General features: G+C 38.6%; 1 protein-coding gene, 1 non-coding gene and 1 pseudogene across 3 annotated transcripts in view; 1 reads left to right on the top strand and 2 right to left on the bottom strand.

Moving 5' to 3' along the window:
* The window catches only part of LOC101302984 (TMV resistance protein N-like), a 16038-nt gene extending 1326 nt beyond the window's left edge, over nt 1–14712 (bottom strand). Inside the window, exons 1-4 of the mRNA XM_004307837.1 lie at nt 14161–14712; nt 12846–13947; nt 12468–12743; nt 11506–12372 (exon numbers count right to left, since the gene is read on the bottom strand). Coding sequence (XP_004307885.1) covers nt 11506–12372; nt 12468–12743; nt 12846–13947; nt 14161–14657 — 2742 coding nt within the window. The 5' untranslated portion in view covers nt 14658–14712. The remainder of the gene's footprint in view (nt 1–11505; nt 12373–12467; nt 12744–12845; nt 13948–14160) is intronic.
* A 379-nt stretch (nt 14713–15091) lies between these two features.
* LOC101295954 lies at nt 15092–16478 on the top strand. Its single transcript, XR_185302.1, has 3 exons — nt 15092–15272; nt 15365–15462; nt 15552–16478. It is a non-coding gene; the product is annotated as an uncharacterized LOC101295954 (transcript).
* Nucleotides 16479–17094: 616 nt separating this feature from the next.
* Nucleotides 17095–20914, bottom strand: LOC101304712 (annotated as a pseudogene). The gene is made up of 5 exons (XR_185295.1): nt 20418–20914; nt 19096–20197; nt 18717–18992; nt 17724–18620; nt 17095–17648 (listed from the first exon to the last, which is right to left on the bottom strand). The product of XR_185295.1 is annotated as a TMV resistance protein N-like (transcript).
* Between the last annotated feature and the right edge of the window lie 127 nt (nt 20915–21041).

The raw sequence follows: 21041 nt of genomic DNA, 5'->3' as shown, positions 1-21041 counted from the left end.
ATCTATTGTAATACGAGTGCAAAATTCAGAGCTGTATGCAAGTTCAATCATAGACTCGTTGTTATACAGCCTGTGAAAACAAGCAATGTCCAGAAAAAATTTCTTCTCCATCTCATCAAGTCCATCAAAACTTATTTTCAGTATTTCAAAAACTGTTCGGTTGGGAGTTTGTTGTAGTTTCTGCAATTCAGAATTCCATGCATCTGGACTCCTTTGGTACATGAAAGACCCCAAAGTTTTAAGAGCTAAGGGGAGACCTCCAGCATACATGACAAAACTTTCAGAGAGTTCTGCATAATCTTCTTCAGGCACATGTTTCCTAAAAGCTTTCCAACTAAAGAGTCGAAGAGCTTCATCTTTGTTTAATCCGTTCAACTCATATGGTTTTTCTACACCGTATGTGACTAGGACATGCCGATCTCTAGCTGTAATGATGATTCTACTTCTTGAACCAAACCAGTCTTTTTCTCCAACCAAGTTTTCCAGTTGCTCGGATTGATCCACATCGTCAAGAACTAGAAGAACCACTTTATTACAAAAACATCTCTTTATCATAGTGATTCCAGTATAAACATTCCATACTTGAACATTTTCTTCCTTCAAGATCTGGGAAAGAATTTGTTTTTGTAGATGAACAAGACCTTGAGTTGCGGAAACCTCTCTGACATTAGCAAGAAATATGCAAACTTCAAATTGATGAGAGACTCTCTCATAAACTTGTCTAGCAAGGGTTGTCTTACCAAGACCACCCATCCCCCATATCCCTATAAAGCGAACATCAGTTGCTTCTTTATCTAAAAGAACATCTATTTCCTCCAGCTTAGTATCCATTCCAACTAACTTCTCTGAGGACCCAAATACAGTGAGACTAGGATGCACTCTGCTCCACAGTACTTGCACAATCTCTTTGATAAGTTCTGTCTCATACCTACAATAAGAATACAACAATTCTCAAGTTGAACATATGAACATATTGAATATAAAGGTCACTTGTAAGATAGAACTGAACCGCAATTATAAAGTGTAGGCATTCTATGCTCCTATAGAGTAAAACATCACCAATTTAAGCTCACATCTTGGAAATCACAATACACACAGACATTCAAACATTAAAGCACGTTATTTATGTGTCATTTGATGATCTTACCTGTAATCCTTTGAACTCCACCCAGCGAGATTGGCCACTTTGGTTAAGGCATCTCTCCATCCTTCCACCTCCTTATTACCTTCCCCGAACTTCTCTTCATGTTTTTCAAACGCTTCAGCAAAGCTGCCCCTTTGGTGTTTAACATGAGAGGGTTCCACCTCATAAAATATTGGCAGAATTGCCCCTCTCTCTTCCATGCATTCAAGAATCTTAGACAGTTCAAGCAAGCACCACGTGGAAGTAGCATAGTTTGGCGAAAGAACAACGATCGCAAACCTGGATTGCTCGATTGCAGTGAGTAGCTCCGGAGAGATGACCGTGCCTCTTTCAAGTTGTGGATCGTCCCTGAAAGTCATGATTCCTTGCCGCTGCAACTCTTTGTATAAGTGATCTGTGAAGCCCTTGCGGGTGTCTGCGCCTCTGAAGCTCAAAAACACGTCGTATTTCCATGGCAAAGCTGAACCGGTGGAGGCTCTAACTTGGGTGCTCATCGCCATCGGAAAGTGACTGAATGGTGATCAGAGTTCTGATCCGAAGGGGTTTCAAGTAATAATGCAAAAGTGGAATGTGGATAAAAGGAGACGACTGAAAGAGAAGACTTCGGCTCAAACACCACCACACGATTAAGACTTTGGTACACTTTTCTCTCTCTAGCTGAGAGCTTCTTTCTCTTCAGTGACGCGTTTTCTGTGAGTCTTTCTCCATTCCTCCACTCTCTAGTCAATTTTCCATAACGAATCCATTCCTTTATCCACTTCCTTTCTCCGAATAGATCCTGCGATTTCTTGGCCGTCGAACCGATGAGGCGCGCGTGAGAAATGCCCGTATGCTGGCGCGTGTAGATATGAGAGGGGATGGTCTCGCTGAGAAGTTGGGGCGTGCTAAAGGTCCACGTCAGCAAATGAATGCTAATTCTGCTAATTACTTTAGTGGGGCGGGTCAGCAGAACCAATCAGAAGCTGGGAATAATTCCGTGCGCCAATCAGGAGTGAGTTCATTTGTTGAAGTGGAAGCTGAGAATTTGGATCGGGTTAATTCGGAGGGGATTATGGGCCAGGGACAGGTGGGAACAGCGTCCAGGCTGGGCCATAATTCAGATGGATTAAGTAGGCCTCAAGCAAATACAAGTGATGATGTGCAGCCTCGTCTCCCTCCAGATTTCCATATTTCTGAAGTTTGTTTTTCGTTTCCCTGTGTGAGGCAACAATCTCCAGGGTTTGATCCTATGAAAAATTATCAATCACCAATTATGTTGTCTGATGTCTCTGACTCGGAACCAATGGGTACTCCGGAATATTTAGTTAGAGAAGTTAGTGACAAGGAAGATAATAGAGCAGGTGCTATAGCCTCGGTGATGGTCGAAGTAAAATCTCCTGATCAAGCTGAAGTGACTCTTGCCACAATTTTTAATCGATTAAAGCTGAAAAGGAAGAATGAGATAGTGGATTGTGCAGGAGGGAGCAAAAGGCTAAGAGGAGAACTCCAAAATTTGTTGATGGACCAGGCACCTCTTGCAACAACCAATGACAGTAATTCAGTTGTTTGTAGACTTCGAAGTCATCAAGGGATACGTAGAAGAGGTAAGTCTCGCTCTAATTGTCATCATGCTTCTGATCGTATTAGCTCTGCGATTGTTCCTATGGATCTTGTGGAAGTTGTTATTAAGCAGGTTGATGTATGGGATACGAATTCGGATGGAAAAGGTTGTGGTGGCGGGCCTATCACCGCCACACGGTCGCCATGACGATATTATCCTGGAACTGTCAAGGTTTGGGTCCAATCTTGACGGGAAACTCTCTTGATTATTACAAGAGCTCTTTGGATCCTTCTGTTATTTTTCTTATGGAAACCAAGAATAAAAAGAGAAAAGTAGAAAATGTCCGGGAAAAAATGGGTTTTTCTTCTGGTTTGACTGTTGAGCCTGAAGGGTTGGTGGGTTTGTCGGGTGGTTTGGCTTTATGGAATTATGGTGGAATGACTCGGTGGAGATTGATATCATTGATAGTTCGAAGAATATCATTGATAGTTCGAAGAATATTATTGATGGAATCACCAGTCGTAAAAGATGGAACCAAACATTTGCATAATGCAAAATCTGTTATAGTCTGACCGTGAAAAGAAAACGTTGCCTAAGATAGGGCGATGTGTCTTGTTTGATTATTCAGAACCGTTTAGAAGTGGAAGCGTATGAAGAAATTTCAAAAAGAACACAGTTGCTTCCTATATAACCCATTGAATTATTCCTATAAGATTCATCTTGAAGATCTAAATATTTTTGTTCTTAACCAAAGATGAAAATAAAGCGGATCCGATCAAACTTGTTTCCACCTTATTACTTTACTTAACCAGAAGGGTCAAACATACGTTGCCCTAAATATCTGACTTGTACAATACCATAACAAAAAAAAAACGATGAAGAAGAAAAGAAAAACAATATCCTTTTCTAACATGGAAGACTTATTGACTGGTTCATGAGGGGATCATAGCAAGGTCAGATTATGGCTGGATTGGCCATCCCATATCGGAAAATCGATCAGGCTTGTTGATAGGAATTATGGGAGAAGTCAAGGCCACCTTGGAAAACTGATCAGGTGTGAGTTGATCCTTCGAAGAAGACGAGGCCACTTGGGAAGTTTTCTGCTTGTGATCCATAGAAGAAGACAATGCCCCTTTGGAAATTCTCTCAGGCTGCTTGAGATCCTCAGAAGAAGAAGACACTGCCACTCTGGAAATATTCTCAGCCTTGAGATGCTCCATAGAAGAAGATAAGGCTGCTTCGGAATGTCGCCCAGGCTTTAGATTCTCCATAGAAGAAGATGATGCCATTTTCGAGATCAGGCTTGAGGTCCTTAGAAGAAGGAGAAGACCAGATCCTTTGGGGAGTTTTATCATCAGAAACGGGCATGGTGTCTCTGCTGGGAGGTGCCTCTTTGAAGCAGGAGTGGAGACACTCGCATGATTCGGCAATGCATATCCCAATTCCTCCGGTGTACAAGCTTCCACACAAACCGCTGCATTCCAATGCATTGCACGGCGACGGTGGATCAGTCACTTCCTTGGTCTTGCAGAGGTGCAGCCATGGCTTCACAAAGTGGCTTTCACCTGTGGAGAATAATTTCGTGCACATTACTAATTACTTATTCTTAAGTTTCTGTATATACATGTATTTATGTATTTGTGTACATATACATATGTTACGAACTTACGATCTATAACTCATAAAGATTGTATTTATGAATTTGACTATGTTTGAGAAGTTATGGAGCCGGGTGAATGGTACTACCCCGTGCTCAAGTGAATTACTGGTAAAATATTTTATGTGGAAGTTAGCTGTGGGTCCTAGTCCCATTCAGATAGTGCACTATTATACTCATTGGGATGGAAGTGTCAAACTTTGAGTATACATGTTTTGGCAAGTGGCCCTAGTATGTTGCGGCTTACCCGTGCTTTGGTATAGCGGACCTAGCACGTGGATTTTTGGATTGTTACCAGTTACTCTGAAATATTTATTGAGAAGAAAAGTAATCGTATATTATTTTGATCGAACAGTTTGCGATATTATTAATACCTTATGATGCTAGGTGAAATTAAAAGATAATCGAGTATACATGCACCTTTATGAGTTAATTCATCTATTGATGCTGTATTTGTCGATTTGGTAAAGAATGTTATGATATTTGGTATTCAAAGTGGATTATATTCAATGTGCATTAATAATTGACTGTTTTATCATTTTACTTCGTTATTCAATTTGCATCATTTTGTAAAGCAAATTAATATAAGATTGTGATCGGTACTTACTGGGTTAGTGTAACTCATGATGCTACACATTTATATTTTTCAGGTAACGAGTATATTCTTGGGGACAGGGTGAACCGACATAAAATTAACAAATAATGTTTTATATTTCCACTTTTATTTCATCACAATAAATCTTTATTTGTGTTTACAAAATCTATCTTTAAGCTCAATCGATGTAAAAGAATTTTTGTTATATCAATCGAAAGTTTTACTCAGAATTATTCCTTACTTTCAAGTTTTATTATTGTTTTATGGATCACGTCATAAGTTCACTAGCCGTATTTCAGTATAATATTGGCCTTGAATTTGGGGGCGTGACAATTGACTTCTCTGGTTAGAGGTATTTCAAAACCAGCTGTCTATGTGTTGGTGATTTCAATGAACTCCTTAGTAATGATGAGGCTATTAGGGGTGTTCCAAGATGTGAAAGCAAAATGAAGTTATTTAGAGATTTTATCTTCAATTGTAACCTCAATGATTTGGGGTTTCAAGGATCAGCGTATACATGGGTTAGAAAGAAAAAAGATGGTTCCTTATTGCAGGAAAGACTAGATAGAGCATTGGTTACTGATAATTGGTGTTCATTGTGGCCTCTAACTGAAATTGTGAACTATCCTAATGTGGGTTCTGATCATTGCCCCATTGTGGTAGCCTGTGTTCCTAAAGACAATAAAGTCCCCAAGTTGTTTCGGTTTGAAGAAGATTGGAGAAGGGACCCTGAATGCAAGGATGTAGTTTCTGATAATTGTCAAAAAATGTGATTGGAGGCCCTCAATTCAAGTGGAATAAGGAGCTTAATTTCTGCAGGGTGGGTTTGAAGAGATGGAATAGGGATAAATTTGGTCATTCTAAGGTGAAAATTAGTGAATTGATGAATGAGTTAAATGTGCTTGCTACTGCTGATGACACTGAAGAGGTTAGGGTTAGGAAAGAGTCTATTGTCAGGAAGCTGGATGAATCATATATAGACTAGAGAAGAGATATTTTGGCATCAACGATCAAGAATTAATTGGTTGAAATCCGGGGATAAAAATACCAAATTCTTTCATTTGAGCACGATTCAAAGAAGACACATAAACAAGGTGAAGCTTATCAAAAATCTTGAGGGTGCTTGGATTGATGGGGATGCTAACATTTCAGCTGGTTTTACTAATTATTTTCAGAATCTTTTCTCTTCTGATGGTCATAGGGATTGGTCTTAGGCTTTAGATTCTATTTTGCCATTTGTGTCAAACGCTATGAATCTTGAATTATTAAAGCCTGTGACTGTGGAGGAAGTAAAATCAGCAGTTTTTGATCTTGGAGCCCTTAAAGCGCCCGGTGCCGATGGTTTTCCAAGTACGTTTTATCAGTCCTATTGGGAAGTTGTTGCTCCAATTGTTTCTTAATCTGCTTCTGAGTTTATGGATATGGGAAATCTACTTGCTGATATGAATAAGACTTTCATTGTCTTGATCCCTAAAGTTTCCCATCTTGATCAAATGTCTCAGTTTAGGCCTATTAGCCTATGCAATTTCTCTTATAAGGTGCTATCTAAGGTTTTGATAAACAGACTTAAGACTTGTTTTCCCACTCTTATTTCGTTCAATCAAACTGCATTTGTTCAGGATAGATAGATACAAGATAATATTACCATTGCACAAGACATATTTCACTATTTGAAGTTGAAAGGGAGTGATAAGGACTATGATGTGGGTTTGAAAATTGATATGAATAAAGCTTATGATAGGGTTGAGTGGGATTTCTTGGAGGCTATCATGTTGAAAATGGGGTTTGATGTTAAATGGGTGGATCTGATCATGAAGTATCTCAATACAGTGTCATTCTCTATGTTGCTTAATGGAAAGCCATGTCCCTCTTTCTTTACTTCGAGGGGTCTTAGACAAGGGGACTCTCTTTCTCCTTACATGTTCATTATTGTTGGTGAGGTTTTTACTGCAATGATTAATGATGCATGTTTGTCCCACAATCTCGCAAGTATTAAAATGGGTATTGATAGGCCATGGATTTCTCACCTCCTTTTCGCTGATGATTCTCTGTTCTTTCTTAAAGCATCTATGGAAAACTGTCAAGCCATGATGTCCATTCTTAATGCTTATTGTCTTGCCAGTGGCCAAAGGGTAAATTTCAGTAAGTCCAGCATTTTCTTTAGTGTGAACACTCCTTTCGATCTTTAGATGGGTATTAGTGGTGTCTTAGGCATTCCTGTCTCTGATGACCCTGGGAAGTATTTAAGTTTGCCTACTATGTGGGGTAGGTCCAAGAAGCAAGCACTAGCATATGTGAAGGGGAGAATATCTGAGAAGATTCAAGGATGGAAACAATTGCATTTTACTCAAGCTGGTAGAAAGGTTCTTATTAAATATGTGATTTCTGCAATTCATGCTTATCTAATGGCTGTTTTTCTATTCACTGATGGGTTGTGTAAGGAAATCGATTATGTGATTTCAAATTTTTGGTGGGGGCAATCTGATGTGGGTGGAAAGATTCATTGGTTGAGTTGGGAGAAATTGGGATTACCTAAGAATGAAGGTGGAATGGGGTTCAGATGTTTGAAAGACTTTAATCTTGCATTGTTGGCTAAAGTTGGCTTGAGAATTATTCATTAGCCGAATGCTTTATGGGTTCACGATTTAAAAGGATTGTATTTTCCTAATTCTGATTTGTTGTCTGCCTCTAAAGGCTCTAAGGCCTCATGGGCTTGGAGTAGTATTTTAGTGGGCAGGAAGTTATTTGGCAATTATTGTTTATGGCAGGTTCTCAATGGTGAGTCAATTAATACTTGGAAGGATAGGTGGATTCTAGGTATTCTTGGATGCAAACTAGGTGCCTCCTATTTAGATGCTGGCGAGTTTGATCCTTATCAAAAGGTGGCTGATCTAATTGATTGGGATCAACATGTTTGGAATCTTTCTCCAATCATCCATCACCTTTCTTCGGAGGACGTCACTGCCATTCGATCAATTTCTATTTCTGATACTTGGGAGCATGATCGTCTCATTTAGCCTATGGAGAAAAATGGTGAGTATAAAGTTCGTTCTGGTTATCATATGCAACATGCTAATAGGAATTCCCCTTCACTTCAATCTATGCATTCCTCTCATGTAATAAAGCCTGAAGTTTGGAAGTTTATGTGGTCATCTCTTACATTACCTAAAGTTAAGCATTTACTCTGGAGAGTGTGCACTAATTCTCTACCTACAATGAAAAATTTGTTCACCAAGAGAATTGCTCCATCTCCTATGTGTCTGCTTTGTTTATTATATGAAGAGTCAGTAGAACATCTTCTACTGCAATGTTCTTGGATAGCTGGAGTTTGGTTCGGATTGTCCATTTCTTACAAGGTTGACCCTGCTTTAATAACAACACTTGATGATTGGTTTTATGGTGTTTGTGGTCTATTGAAGCAGAATAGTAGAGCATGGGAAATATTATCTTGCTGGGTTTCATTTGCATTATGGAATATTTGGAAGGAAATGTGTACTTCTATATATGAGCATAGAGATCCAAATGCTTAGGGAGTAATTGAAAGTGTGAAGTATGTTGTTGCCGAGTTTTTTGGGATTACTGACCATCCTCCAAGTTGGTGTGGAAGAAAAATGTAAAATGAACGATGGGCCTGATATGTGGAGTGCTCCCTTAGGCTCGAATGTTAAGATCAATTGTGATGGTGCATGGGATGCTTCTAGTAATCTTGCAGGAATTAGAGTAATTGCAAGAAATTTCAGTGATGTTGTAATCAATGGTTGTGCTAAATCTTGCTATTCTTCCTCTGCTTTGCATGCCGAAGCTTCTGCTATTAAGGAGGGTTTGATCTTAGCTAAGAGTATGAATGCTACAGCCGTGTGTATTGAATGTATTGAATTGGATTATGAACAGCTATATATGCAGTGGTAAAGAATTCTTCTCAAATCAGTTGGAGCATTTACCCTCTTCTTGTGGACATCAAGAGATTGAAGATTGACCTGCCAAGTTGTACGTGGAGTTTGGTTACGAGATTTAGAAACGCTGCGGCTGAAAAAGGGGATGATTTGGGAGACTATATCAATCACCCTCCATCTTCTTTGCAACAATTGCTAAGATCATATGGCTTGCCAGCTCCACCTCTGGATTTAGACTCAGATTTATTTTGTTGTTATGTTTTGCTTAGATGTTCAGTTTTGTTGTTTCTCTTTCTACAGCCTTTTGTTGTGTTTAATGAAGCTCCTGTTCAAAAAAAAAAAAAACACCACCACAAGATTATTGAATTGAAAGACGCAAGGCATAAAATATAAAACGCAGTTTCATTGATCATCAACAATGTATATCTCCTAGCTTTTATAGGTAGGGATTCTAGTCAAATGACTAAAATACCCTTATACTCTTAACAGATTGTACTGTTATAGTGAATGAGTGATCATAAAGCATTTTTATTATAATCCAAAGGTGTTTCATAAATCTTAAGTTTTTTTTTTTTTTTTTTTTTTTTTTTTTGTGAACAGAAAATTTCATTAAATAAAAAAGATAGTACCTAAGAACGATCAAAAGAACAGAAGGCAACCAAAACATAAGAATGATTAAAGCGGACTACATCATAGATCAAAACGCACCACGAGCGTCCGATTGTGGGCAGGGTAATGGTCTTGTGAAACTCTTTTGGTCTTCACTTTTTTCTTTTGAGACTTTGATAGAGATTTGAGAAGATTCTCATCCTCTAGCGTTGCTTCACCCTCTCCATACCAAGAACTCAAATGACTCGTCATCTCATTTTGGGTATATGTACGAAGACCAAGGGGTTCTTCATTTTCTAAATCACCCTAACAAAACTTAGTTGGATGATTAGATTCCACCAAACCAGAATCTTCATTATCTACTTCAACCATAACGTTATTGTGCTTTCTAAGTTCACATCATTCAAAACCAAAATTGCATTAGAATCGTCTCCTTTGTCTCTAGAGGAGTCTCCTTTGTCTCATAATCTTCTTAAAAGCTTGAACATGTTGTGAATTGAAACATGCATTATTCTTGTCCTCTACTGCTTAATTTCTCGACAAGGTACATTTCAGGCTTTTCAGTATAGAAGACATTAGTTTCTTGCAATTTGACACTACATATTCTAGAAATATTTTTTCTTTTCTTTTCTTTGAGAGGAGGGCGTCAATCCATTAATAAGTAGAGAAGTTACATTTTCAAACAACTCACACCATATTGCAGCTACGACATAAAGAGCCGACATGGAGCATCGAAATGGTTCAAAAATCAAAACAGTGATGATAGAGGAACGTAAGCATAACTTGTTCATGGTTCCATAGCATACGTTTTTCAGGCTAGAGAAAAATAAGTAACCGAGTCTTTTCATTAGGAACCTCTAGTAATGCTACTAATGAAAAATTATAAGTGTTTTTGGTTGAGTTTGAGTGCAATCTTCATGTACGTGTATATTTTCCTCTGCCTTAAAGATTTAGTTTCATCGATGACTGTAAATTAAATAAATTTCTACTTTTTTGTTCCAAATTATGTGAAGCATTCTTGTCGGTCCAAGAAAAGAAAAACCCTTGTGAAATGAGCTTGCTTCTGGATTTGACATTAATATACATTAATATCAGTACATCAATCTTTTACTCATTTACCATATACACCTCCAGACAAGATGTAAACAAAAAAGATTGATTCGAAATTTTCTCGTTTTCTCTAGATAAAGACTTGAACAAGAAATGGATCAATAGAAAACATGTTCTGCGTGTTATGTCTGAATCATTGATAATCTTAGTAGTAACATCACCAGTTTGACACTAAACAAAATTTTTACACACAACACTTTAGCTCAACCATTCCATGAAGCCTTGATTACCACACTGATTAGGACCAAGATCCGATTCAACAACGCTGGACAGTTGTCTTCTTAGATTCTTCATTCTTCTGCAGAGTAATATTCGTCGTCATAATCAGAGCCACCACTTCTGCATGTTGTTGCCTTAACCATGTCACCTTCCTGTTCATCCGTAGCCTCGTAAAAAGAAATGCTTCTCTTGGATTGGTTCATTATACTGATCAGCTCTTCCTTGTCGTGCTGGTACAGTGCACGGGCCCCACATTTCTTCACCTTCATGCATCTGTTGTTTTCAACATAGAATTCGAAGTCAAACGTAACTTCATGGCATGGGTCCTCCATAGGGCGAATGGGCGCAACAACTAACAAAAGGTGATCTGAAACAATTTGTCTCAAATCGAAACAAAGACCCGGCTCTTCATTATAGTTTATCATCCACTGACACGAAATTAGAGCACATTCAGGATCTACATCACGGTGTGCAGACGGATTTTCTTGAGGCACAATTAGAGCACATGCAGCAAATCCAATCAACTTGCTATTACTTGCATCCAAAGGAAACTTCTCAGTCACCGAGTCTCCCACGCTTTGATTACTGAACCACACAGGAATTTCACTTCCAGGAATTGCCAACTGGAAACAGTTGTTATCAAGAGGTGTTACCTGCACCATACCAAATTACCAACCATCATATCACAATATTATTGAGAGAGAGAGAGAGAGAGAGAGAGAGAGAGAGAGAGAGAACCTCAAGCAACCGCTTTAGCGCTGAATACAAAAAATAACTAGCATAAGTAGATCGGAACAAATCTGATAAATCTGATGGTTCTGGAAACACTTGTAACGAAGTACAATTGTCGGCTCGCACAGCTAAGGACTGATTTACCGGAAGTTCTGGCAATTGTTGAAGCCTTTTGCAATCCCTTACATTAATATAATCAAGCTTAGAAAGCAAATGAATGCTTGCAGGAAGGCTAACAAAATTGTTTCCTCTGAGTTCCAAGCTCCTTAAGGAGGACAGAGAACCAATATCATCAGGAATATCTCCTTCACAGAGATTACAGTCGTTCAGATTTAATTCCCTCAAACAAGAGAAATGCTTCATGGAAGCTAATAGAGGAATCAAAGGTTGAGGACTCTGCTTTCTAGGAAATAAGCCAAAAGATGATACTATGAGATTCTGCAGCTTATGAAAATGGGAGTATGGCTGCTCTCTTATAACACTTCCATTCAAATCAAGCTTCACCAGACTCTCACTCGATAGCTCAATTGATGAAGGCAGTTTCTCAACAGCACTCCCACCTAAAGATAGCTTTGATAATCTTTTCGTTTGCCCCACAAATTCTGGAATCATTTTCAGCTTTGAGCAGCCAGATACATCAAATGTTTCCAGAAACTCCATATGCACTTCACTCGGTAGACTCTTAATACTTTTGCAGTCTCTAAAATTCCAAATTTTGAGTCTCTTGAGCAATGCAATGGATGGATGGATCTTACCTAAACTTGTACAACCTACAAGAACCAACTTTTCAAGATTTGGAGTACCTGTGAAATCTGGGGTCCTCGTCAAGTTTACGGAGTAACTAAGATCGATAGATTTCAACTTGCTCAAGTACTGTAGAAAACATGCAGAATGGTAGAAAAGTCAGCTTCCAAGCAGGAACTTTAAAATTTAAATATGTGTGCAGCAGCAGATATTCAATGGCTTACTTTTATTCCATTCCAGAGGTGATCAATGTTACTAAAAACCAAACTAAGTTCAGTAAGGTCATCCGGTTGAAAAGCTGGTGGGAGAGATTTTGAAGGATACCAACACCAATCCAGAATTATCAAGGCATTAGGAAGATATTTGGGGCCAAGAGAAAGCTTTAAATTATGAATGATGAGCAGCTTCAGTTTACGCATTTTAGAGAAGGCCTCAAGAGTCCAATCTGCATCTCCTAATTCAGCCAAGCATAAGAATATGCCTTCAATGGCTTCTGTTCCCTGTCACAACAGAGAAGTCAATTCCAGGATTAAGTATTTTTCTTGTTAAATAAAATGACAGTGCTATCCAAACTTGGTAATTCAATTTGTTTAAACTTTTACCGTATTCTTTGTGAATACATGAAAAATGTCGTTGCAAAGCCACAACCGACTGCGTCTGCCAGGCTCTTCATAAGACTCTTTGCGAACAATTTCACATCCCATTTCTTGTATCAAATCATGTATACCTATTTCATTGTCTGATGAAATAGTTAAGAGAGATTTCTCAACAAGAACATCTATTGTAATACGAATGCAAAATTCAGAGCTGTATGCAAGTTCAATCACAGACACGTTGTTACACAGCCTGTGAAAACAAGCAATATCCAGAAAAATTTTCTTCTCCATCTCGTCAAGTCCATCAAAACTTATTTTCAGTACTTCAAAAACTCTTCGGTCGGGAGTTTGTTGTAGTTTTTGCAATGCAGAATTCCATGCATCTGGATTCCTTTGGTACAAGAAAGACCCCAAAATTTTAAGAGCTAAGGGAAGACCTCCAGCATACCTAACAAAACTCTTAGACTGTTCTGCATAATCTATATCAGGCTCATATTTCCTAAAGGCTTTCCAACTAAAGAGCTCAAGAGCTTCATTTTCGTTTAGTGTCTTCAACTCATATGGTTTTTCTACACCATGTGTGACTAGGACATGCCGATCTCTAGTTGTAATGATGATTCTACTTCTTGAACCAAACCAGTCTCTTTCTCCCACCAATTTTTCCAGTTGCTCTAGTTGATCCACATCATCAAGAACTAGAAGAACCGCTTTATTACAAAAACATCTATTTATCATAGTGATTCCACTATAAACGTTCCATACTTGAACATTTTCTTCCTTCACGATTTGGGAAAGAATCTGTTTCTGTAGATAAACTAGACCATGGGTTTTGGAAACCTCTCTGACATTAGCAAGAAAGATGCAAACTTCAAATTGATGAGAGATTTTCTCATAAACTAGTCTAGCAAGGGTTGTCTTACCAAGACCACCCATCCCCCATATCCCTATAAAGCGAACATCAGTTGCTTCTTTATCTAAAAGAACATCTATTTCCTCCAGCTTAGTATCCATTCCAAATAACTTCTCTGAGGAACCAAATACAATGAGACTAGGATGCACTTTGCTCCAGAGTACATGCACAATGTCTCTGATAAGCTCTGTTTCATACCTACAATAAGAATATCACAATTCTCATACTGAATACGAACATATTGAATATAAAGTTCACTTGTAAGATAGAACTGAACCGCAATTATAAAGTGTAGGCATTCTATGCTCCTATCGAGTAATACATCACCAATTTAAGCTCACATGTTCGAAATCACAATACACACAGACATTCAAACATTAAAGTAAGTTATTATGTGTCATTTGATCTTACCTATAATCCTTTGAACTCCACCCAGAAAGATTGGCCACATTGGTTAAAGCATCTCTCCACCCTTCCACCTCCTTATTTCCTTCTCCAAACTTCTCTTCATGTTGTCCAAACGCTTCCGCAAAGCTGCCCCTTTGGTGTCTAACATGAGAGGGTTCCACCTCATAAAATATTGGCAGAACTGCCCCTCTCTCTTCCATGCATTCAAGAATCTTAGACAGTTCAAGCAAGCACCACGTAGAAGTTGCGTACTTTGGCGAAAGAACAACGACCGCAAACCTGGATTGCTCGATTGCAATGAGTAGCTCCGGAGAGATGACCGTGCCTCTTTCAAGTTGTGGATCGTCCCTGAAAGTCATGATTCCTTGCCGCTGCAACTCTTTGTATAAGTAATCTGTGAAGCCCTTGCGGGTGTCTGCGCCTCTGAAGCTCAAAAACACGTCGTATTTCCATGGCAAAGCTGAACCGGTGGAGGCTCTAACTTGGGTGCTCATCGCCATCGGAAAGTGACTGAGTGGTGATCAGAGTTCTGATCGAAAGGGGTTTCAAATGCAAATGTGGAATGTGGATAGAAGGAGACGACTGAAAGAGAAGACTTTGGCTGAAACACCACCACACGATTGTACTGTGGTTACAGTGAATGAGTGATCATAAAGCAGTTTTATTTTGGCGAATTCTTTAATGCACCCAGAGGTTGGAGCACCCAGCTGCCTCTCTACTGTCTGTGTACTGTCCCCTTAGAAATCTGTATTAAGAAGGTTTGTATTTGACTAGTATGTATACCGTATCCCAGATTTTACTCGTACTTTTACCGTGTACGCCCGAGCACGCGTCTCGCCCGTGCCATCCAGAATCGATTAAGATGAGCAGAACCCGGCTGAGCGGCGGCGAAGGATTTAGATCAAAACAGCCTCCGTTGCATTGACGAAATCAGAAAGCTGCTTATCATCCATGGACGAAATGGTAAGAGATTCGATATGAGTATCCTTCTGAGTACGAGGCCTCGGCAACACTGATGGCAGATTTACCTTTTTGAAATCGTCAATGACAACCTCTACTCATTGAATCTCAGTCCTTTCAACCTCGGCCAGCCACCGACTCCTCACCTGATTCTGGTAAGTACCAAGATTCCATCTTTCTCTTCTTTTTGATTTGATTCAGTTTATGTTATTAGAAATACTTGGAGAATTTAATCAATGGGTCTCAGAGTCTATAGATGGTATTTGGTAACAAACGGGTCTGATTGATTAAGAGGATCGATTCAACAGATGTTCTGATTCAAAACACAAAGGGCTGATTTCTCAGGTTTTGCTCTCACATCCAATTCCCTTCGACTTTCGCTAAAACTGATGCACTCATATCTGATTTTTGTGCTTGATTTGAAACATATATAGATAGCCTGAGTTGGTAGCTGCTGCTATCAGTTTTGAATGTTCCATTTTCCACAAGGTTCTATATGATTGTCAACGTTTGATTGATAATTTATGACACTGAATTGTTGATATTGTAATGGCTGGGTTTTGTTGTTTTTAACTATGTCTGGAGGACTTGATCTACTGGGTATTTATTTGAACTATTATTTTTGTATATTCTTGTCAACCTTTCCATTTTGTTTAAAAAATAAAAAAATAAAAGAAAAAAGGCAAGGGATATCAGGTCTTGTGTTTAATTTGTGCTGATGCATTATCTACACTGTGAACTTCAGTGAGGTGGGTATGACCCTATCAGCCTGATTTAGTTATAGAAAGTTAGATGTGAATATAGATATGCCATGCACTAAATTCTTATTTATTTTTGTGAACTATCGACTCCTTTGTTGAAATGTACGTCAATACTAATTTTGAAAAGGTTTATGAAAGATATATCATACAGTGACCTCTTTAATATCTTCAAGAATGTAAATGCAAGGTCAAAAACAATAAGGTTCTTCATAGGTATGATCATAAAGACGTATTTTTATTTTACTGGTAAGTTTTATCAAATGTATTTTAAACCTTGTGATCCATATATTAATTGACGTGGGAGTTTATTTAGTCTCATTACTTGCTTATTTAGTTCCGGTTCAACTTTTGCAATTGCATTTATTGATATTAGTTCCAGTTCAACTTTTGCAATTGCATTTATTGATAAGTAGACATTTAGAATGGTTATGCAGAGACGAATCAATTTATACATCGACTTGACGTTTTTCATTGAATCGAGTCGAATTTTATACTATAGCCATGTTTTACTATAATGATCATATCAAACGGTGAAATTTTCATTTTGTGAATTTACTCATCGGAATCACAGCATACATATTAATGTGGTATAATATGTTTAGCACGTTATATACAAGTGTACAACTTTATGAACCAACAATAGAGACGAAACAAAACTTTCAAGAAATTAATGCAAAATTTTTTTTTTTTTGGCTGAAAGATGAGTGAGAGAGGAATGGCCTCTTAACGTTCTTATGCATTAAAAAAGAAAAAAGAGAAACATCAAGAGAGGAGGATTAGACCAAAACCTCTCATAACAAAATAACAACGAAACAAAACTAGGAAACCGAAATTGGGAAAGATTCATAAGATCACTATTACAATATGACAAAATAAAAAAAGGAGGTGAATCTCACCAAACCAGCTGTGTTAATGACATACCATGGTTAACCAGAGCATTTGCAACCTTATTCTTTTTACAAAAAATATGAGAAGATCAAAAGGTCATCTCTGCGTAAAGACTTAAACAAGAAATGGATCAATATAAAACATGATCTGCGTCTGAATCATTGACAATCTCAGTAGTAACATCACCAGTTTTGACACTACCAAAATTTTTACACACAATACTTTAACTGATCGACTTGCTCAAACCATTCCATGAAGGCCTTGATTACCACGTTGATTAAGACCAAGATCCGATTTTTCAAAGCTGGACAGTATCTCTTTACATTCTTCATTCTTCTGCAGAGTAATATTCATCGTCAGAGCCACCACTTCTGCTTGTTGTTGCCTTAACCAGGGCACCTTCTTGTTCATCCGTAGCCTCGTAAAGAGAAATGCTGCTCTTGGATTGGTTCATTATACTGATCAGCTCTTCCATGTCGTGCTCAAACAGTGCACGGGCCCCACATTTCTTTACCTTCGAGCACCCTTTTTTTTTACAAATGAACTCGTTTTGAAGACAAACTTAACCTCATTGCATGCGTCCTCCAGACGGAAAATGGGCACAACAACTAACATAAGGTGATCTGAAAAAATTGGAATCATATAGAAACAATAATATCCCAGCTCGGTACCCATACTATACCAAGTAACGTCAAGTATACAAGTATCGGCAGACGGATCGATTAGAGCACATAGAGCAAACCCAATCAACTTGCTATTAATTGCATCCGAAGGTAACTTCTCAGCAGTTACCGAGTCTCCCTCACTCTGATTACTGAACCATACAGGAATTTCACTTCCAGGAATTGCGAAAAATAAACAGTGACGAGGACAAAGGGTTTCCTGCACCATACCATCATATCACACAACAATTGAGAGAGAGAGAGAGAGAGAGAGAGAGAGAGAGAGACGACCTACAAGCAGCAGCCGCTTTAGCGCTGAATACAAAAAAAAGTAAATAGCATCTTGATTACCGACCGTACTCAAGGAATTCATGCAAGTAATCCAACCAGGCGATAATGTGCACAAATCTGGTGGATCTGGAAACACTCGTAAGGAAGTACAATTGTTGGCTAGCACAGATAGGTCACGTAAAGGAAGTTCTGGCAATTGTTGAAGCCTTTTGCAATCCTCCACATCAATAACTTTAAGCTTAGAAAGCAAATGAATGCTCGGAAGGCTAACAAAATTGTTTCCTCTGAGTTCCAACCTCTCTAAGGAGGACAAAGAACTAATATCATTGGGAATCTCTCCTTCACAGAGATTACAGTCGTTCATTTTTAAGTGCCTCAAACAAGAGAAATGCTTCAAGGAAGCTAATAGAGGAATCAAAGGGTGAGGACTCTTTCTTGGAAAGAAGCCAAAAGATGATACCATGAGATTCGGCAGCTTAAGAAAAAGGGAGTACGGCTGCTCTCTTATAACACTTTCACTCAAATCAAGCTTCACCAGACTCTCACTCAATAACTCAATTGATGAAGGCAGTTTCTCAACAGCACTCCCACCTAAAGATAGCGATAATCTTTTCATTTGCCCCACAAATTCTGGAATCCTTTTCAGCTTTGAGCAGCCAGATACATCAAATATTTCAAGAAACTCCATATGCACTTCACGCGGTAGACTCTTGATACTTTTGCAGTCTCTAAAATTCCAAATTTTGAGTCTCTTGAGCAATGCAATGGATAGATGAATCTTAACTAAATTCGTACAACCTTCAAGAACCAACTTCTCAAGGTTTGGAGTACCTGTGAAATCTGGGGTCCTTGTCAAGTTTATGGAGTAACTAAGGTTGATAGATTTCAGCTTGCTCAAGTACTGTAGAAAACATGAAGAATGGTAGAACAATCAGCTCTCAAGCAGAAACTTTGAATTTTAATTATGTGTGTGCACAGAAGATATTCAATGACTTACTTTTATTCCATTCCAGAGGTGATCAATATTGCTATGCACCAAACTAAGTTCAGTAAGGTCATCCGGTTGAAAAGCTGGTGGGAGAGATTTTGAAGGATACCAACACCAATGCAGAAATATCAAGGCATTAGGAAGATATTTGGGGCCAAGAGAAAGCCTTAAATTATGAATGTAGAGCAGCTTCAGTTTACGCATTTTAGAGAAGGCCTCAAGATTCCAATCTGCCTCTTCTAATTCAGCCAAGCGTAACAATATGCCTTCAATGGCTTCTGTTCCCTGTTATAACAGATAGGTAAATTCCACGATTAAGTGTTTTTCTTGTTAAATAAAATGACAGTGCTTATCCAAGCTTGGTAATTCAATTTGTTTAAAATCTTACCGTATTCTTTGTGAATACATGAAAAATGTCTTTCCGAAGCCACAACCGACTGCGTCTGCCGGGATCTTCATAAGACTCTTGGCGAACAATTTCACATCCCATTTCTCGTATCAAATCATGTATACCTATTTTATTGTCTGATGAAATAGTTAAGAGAGATTTCTCAACAAGAACATCTATTGTAATACGAGTGCAAAATTCAGAGCTGTATGCAAGTTCAATCATAGACTCGTTGTTATACAGCCTGTGAAAACAAGCAATGTCCAGAAACTTTTTCTTCTCCATGTCCTCAAGTCCATCAAAACTTATTTTCAGTATTTCAAAAACTGTTCGGTTGGGAGTTTGTTGTAGTTTTTGCAATGCAGAATTCCATGCATCTGGACTCCTTTGGTACAAGAAAGACCCCAAAGTTTTAAGAGCTAAGGGGAGACCTCCAGCGTACATGACAAAACTTTTAGAGAGTTCTGCATAATCTTCTTCAGGCACATATTTCCTAAAGGCTTTCCAACTAAAGAGCTCAAGAGCTTCATTTTCGTTTAGTGTCTTCAACTCATATGGATTTTCTACACCATATGTGAGTAGGACATGCCGATCTCTAGTTGTAATGATGATTCTACTTCTTGAACCAAACCAGTCTCTTTCTCCCACCAATTTTTCCAGTTGCTCTACTTGATCCACATCATCAAGAACTAGAAGAACCGCTTTATTACAAAAACATCTCTTTATCATAGTGATTCCACTATAAACGTTCCATACTCGAACATTTTCTTCCTTCAGCATCTGGGAAAGAATCTGTTTTTGTAGATAAACTAGACCGTGGGTTGCGGAAACCTCTCTGACATCAGCAAGAAAGATGCAAACTTCAAATTGATGAGACATTTTCTCATAAACTAGTCTAGCAAGGGTTGTCTTACCCAACCCACCCATCCCCCATATCCCTATAAATCGAACATCATTTGCTTCTTTATCTAAAAGAACATCTATTTCCTCCAGCTTAGTATCCGTTCCAACAAAAATCTCTGAGGACCCAAATACATTGAGACTAGGATGCACTCTGCTCCAGAGTTCATGCACAATGTCTCTGATAAGCTCTGTTTCGTACCTACAATAAGAATATCACAATTCTCATACTGAATACATGAACATATTGAATATAAAGTTCACTTGTAAGATAGAACTGAACCGCAATTATAAAGTGTAGGCATTCTATGCTCCTATATATAGAGTAAAACATCACCAATTTAAGCTCACATGTTCGAAATCACAATACACACAGACATTCAGACATTAAAGTACGTTATTTATGTGTCATTTGATTTTACCTATAATCCTTTGAACTCCACCCAGCGAGATTGGCCACTTTGGTTAAAGCATCTCTCCATCCTTCCACCTCCTTATTACCTTCCCCGAAATTCTCTTCATGTTGTTCAAACGCTTCAACAAAGCTGCCCCTTTGGTGTCTAACATGAGAGGGTTCCACCTCATAAAATATTGGCAGAATTGCCCCTCTCTCTTCCATGCATTCAAGAATCTTAGACAGTTCAAGCAAGCACCACGTAGAAGTAGCATACTTTGGCGAAAGAACAACGATCGCAAACCTGGATTGCTCGATTGCAGTGAGTAGCTCCGGAGAGATGACCGTGCCTCTTTCAAGTTGTGGATCGTCCCTGAAAGTCATGATTCCTTGCCGCTGCAACTCTTTGTATAAGTAATCTGTGAAGCCCTTGCGGGTGTCTGCGCCTCTGAAGCTCAAAAACACGTCGTATTTCCATGGCAAAGCTGAACCGCTGGAGGCTCTAACTTGGGTGCTCATCGCCATCGGAAAGTGACTGAGTGGTGATCAGAGTTCTGATCAAAAGGGGTTTCAAGTAATAATGCAAAAGTGGAATGTGGATAGAAGGAGACGACTGAAAGAGAAAACTTTGGCTCAAACACTACCACACGAT

Source organism: Fragaria vesca, linkage group LG7 (assembly GCF_000184155.1).
Source record: "Fragaria vesca subsp. vesca linkage group LG7, FraVesHawaii_1.0, whole genome shotgun sequence".
NCBI classification, from domain to species: domain Eukaryota; kingdom Viridiplantae; phylum Streptophyta; class Magnoliopsida; order Rosales; family Rosaceae; genus Fragaria; species Fragaria vesca.
Note: the sequence above shows the minus strand (reverse complement) of the source record. Positions and strands in the feature narration are given on the sequence as shown.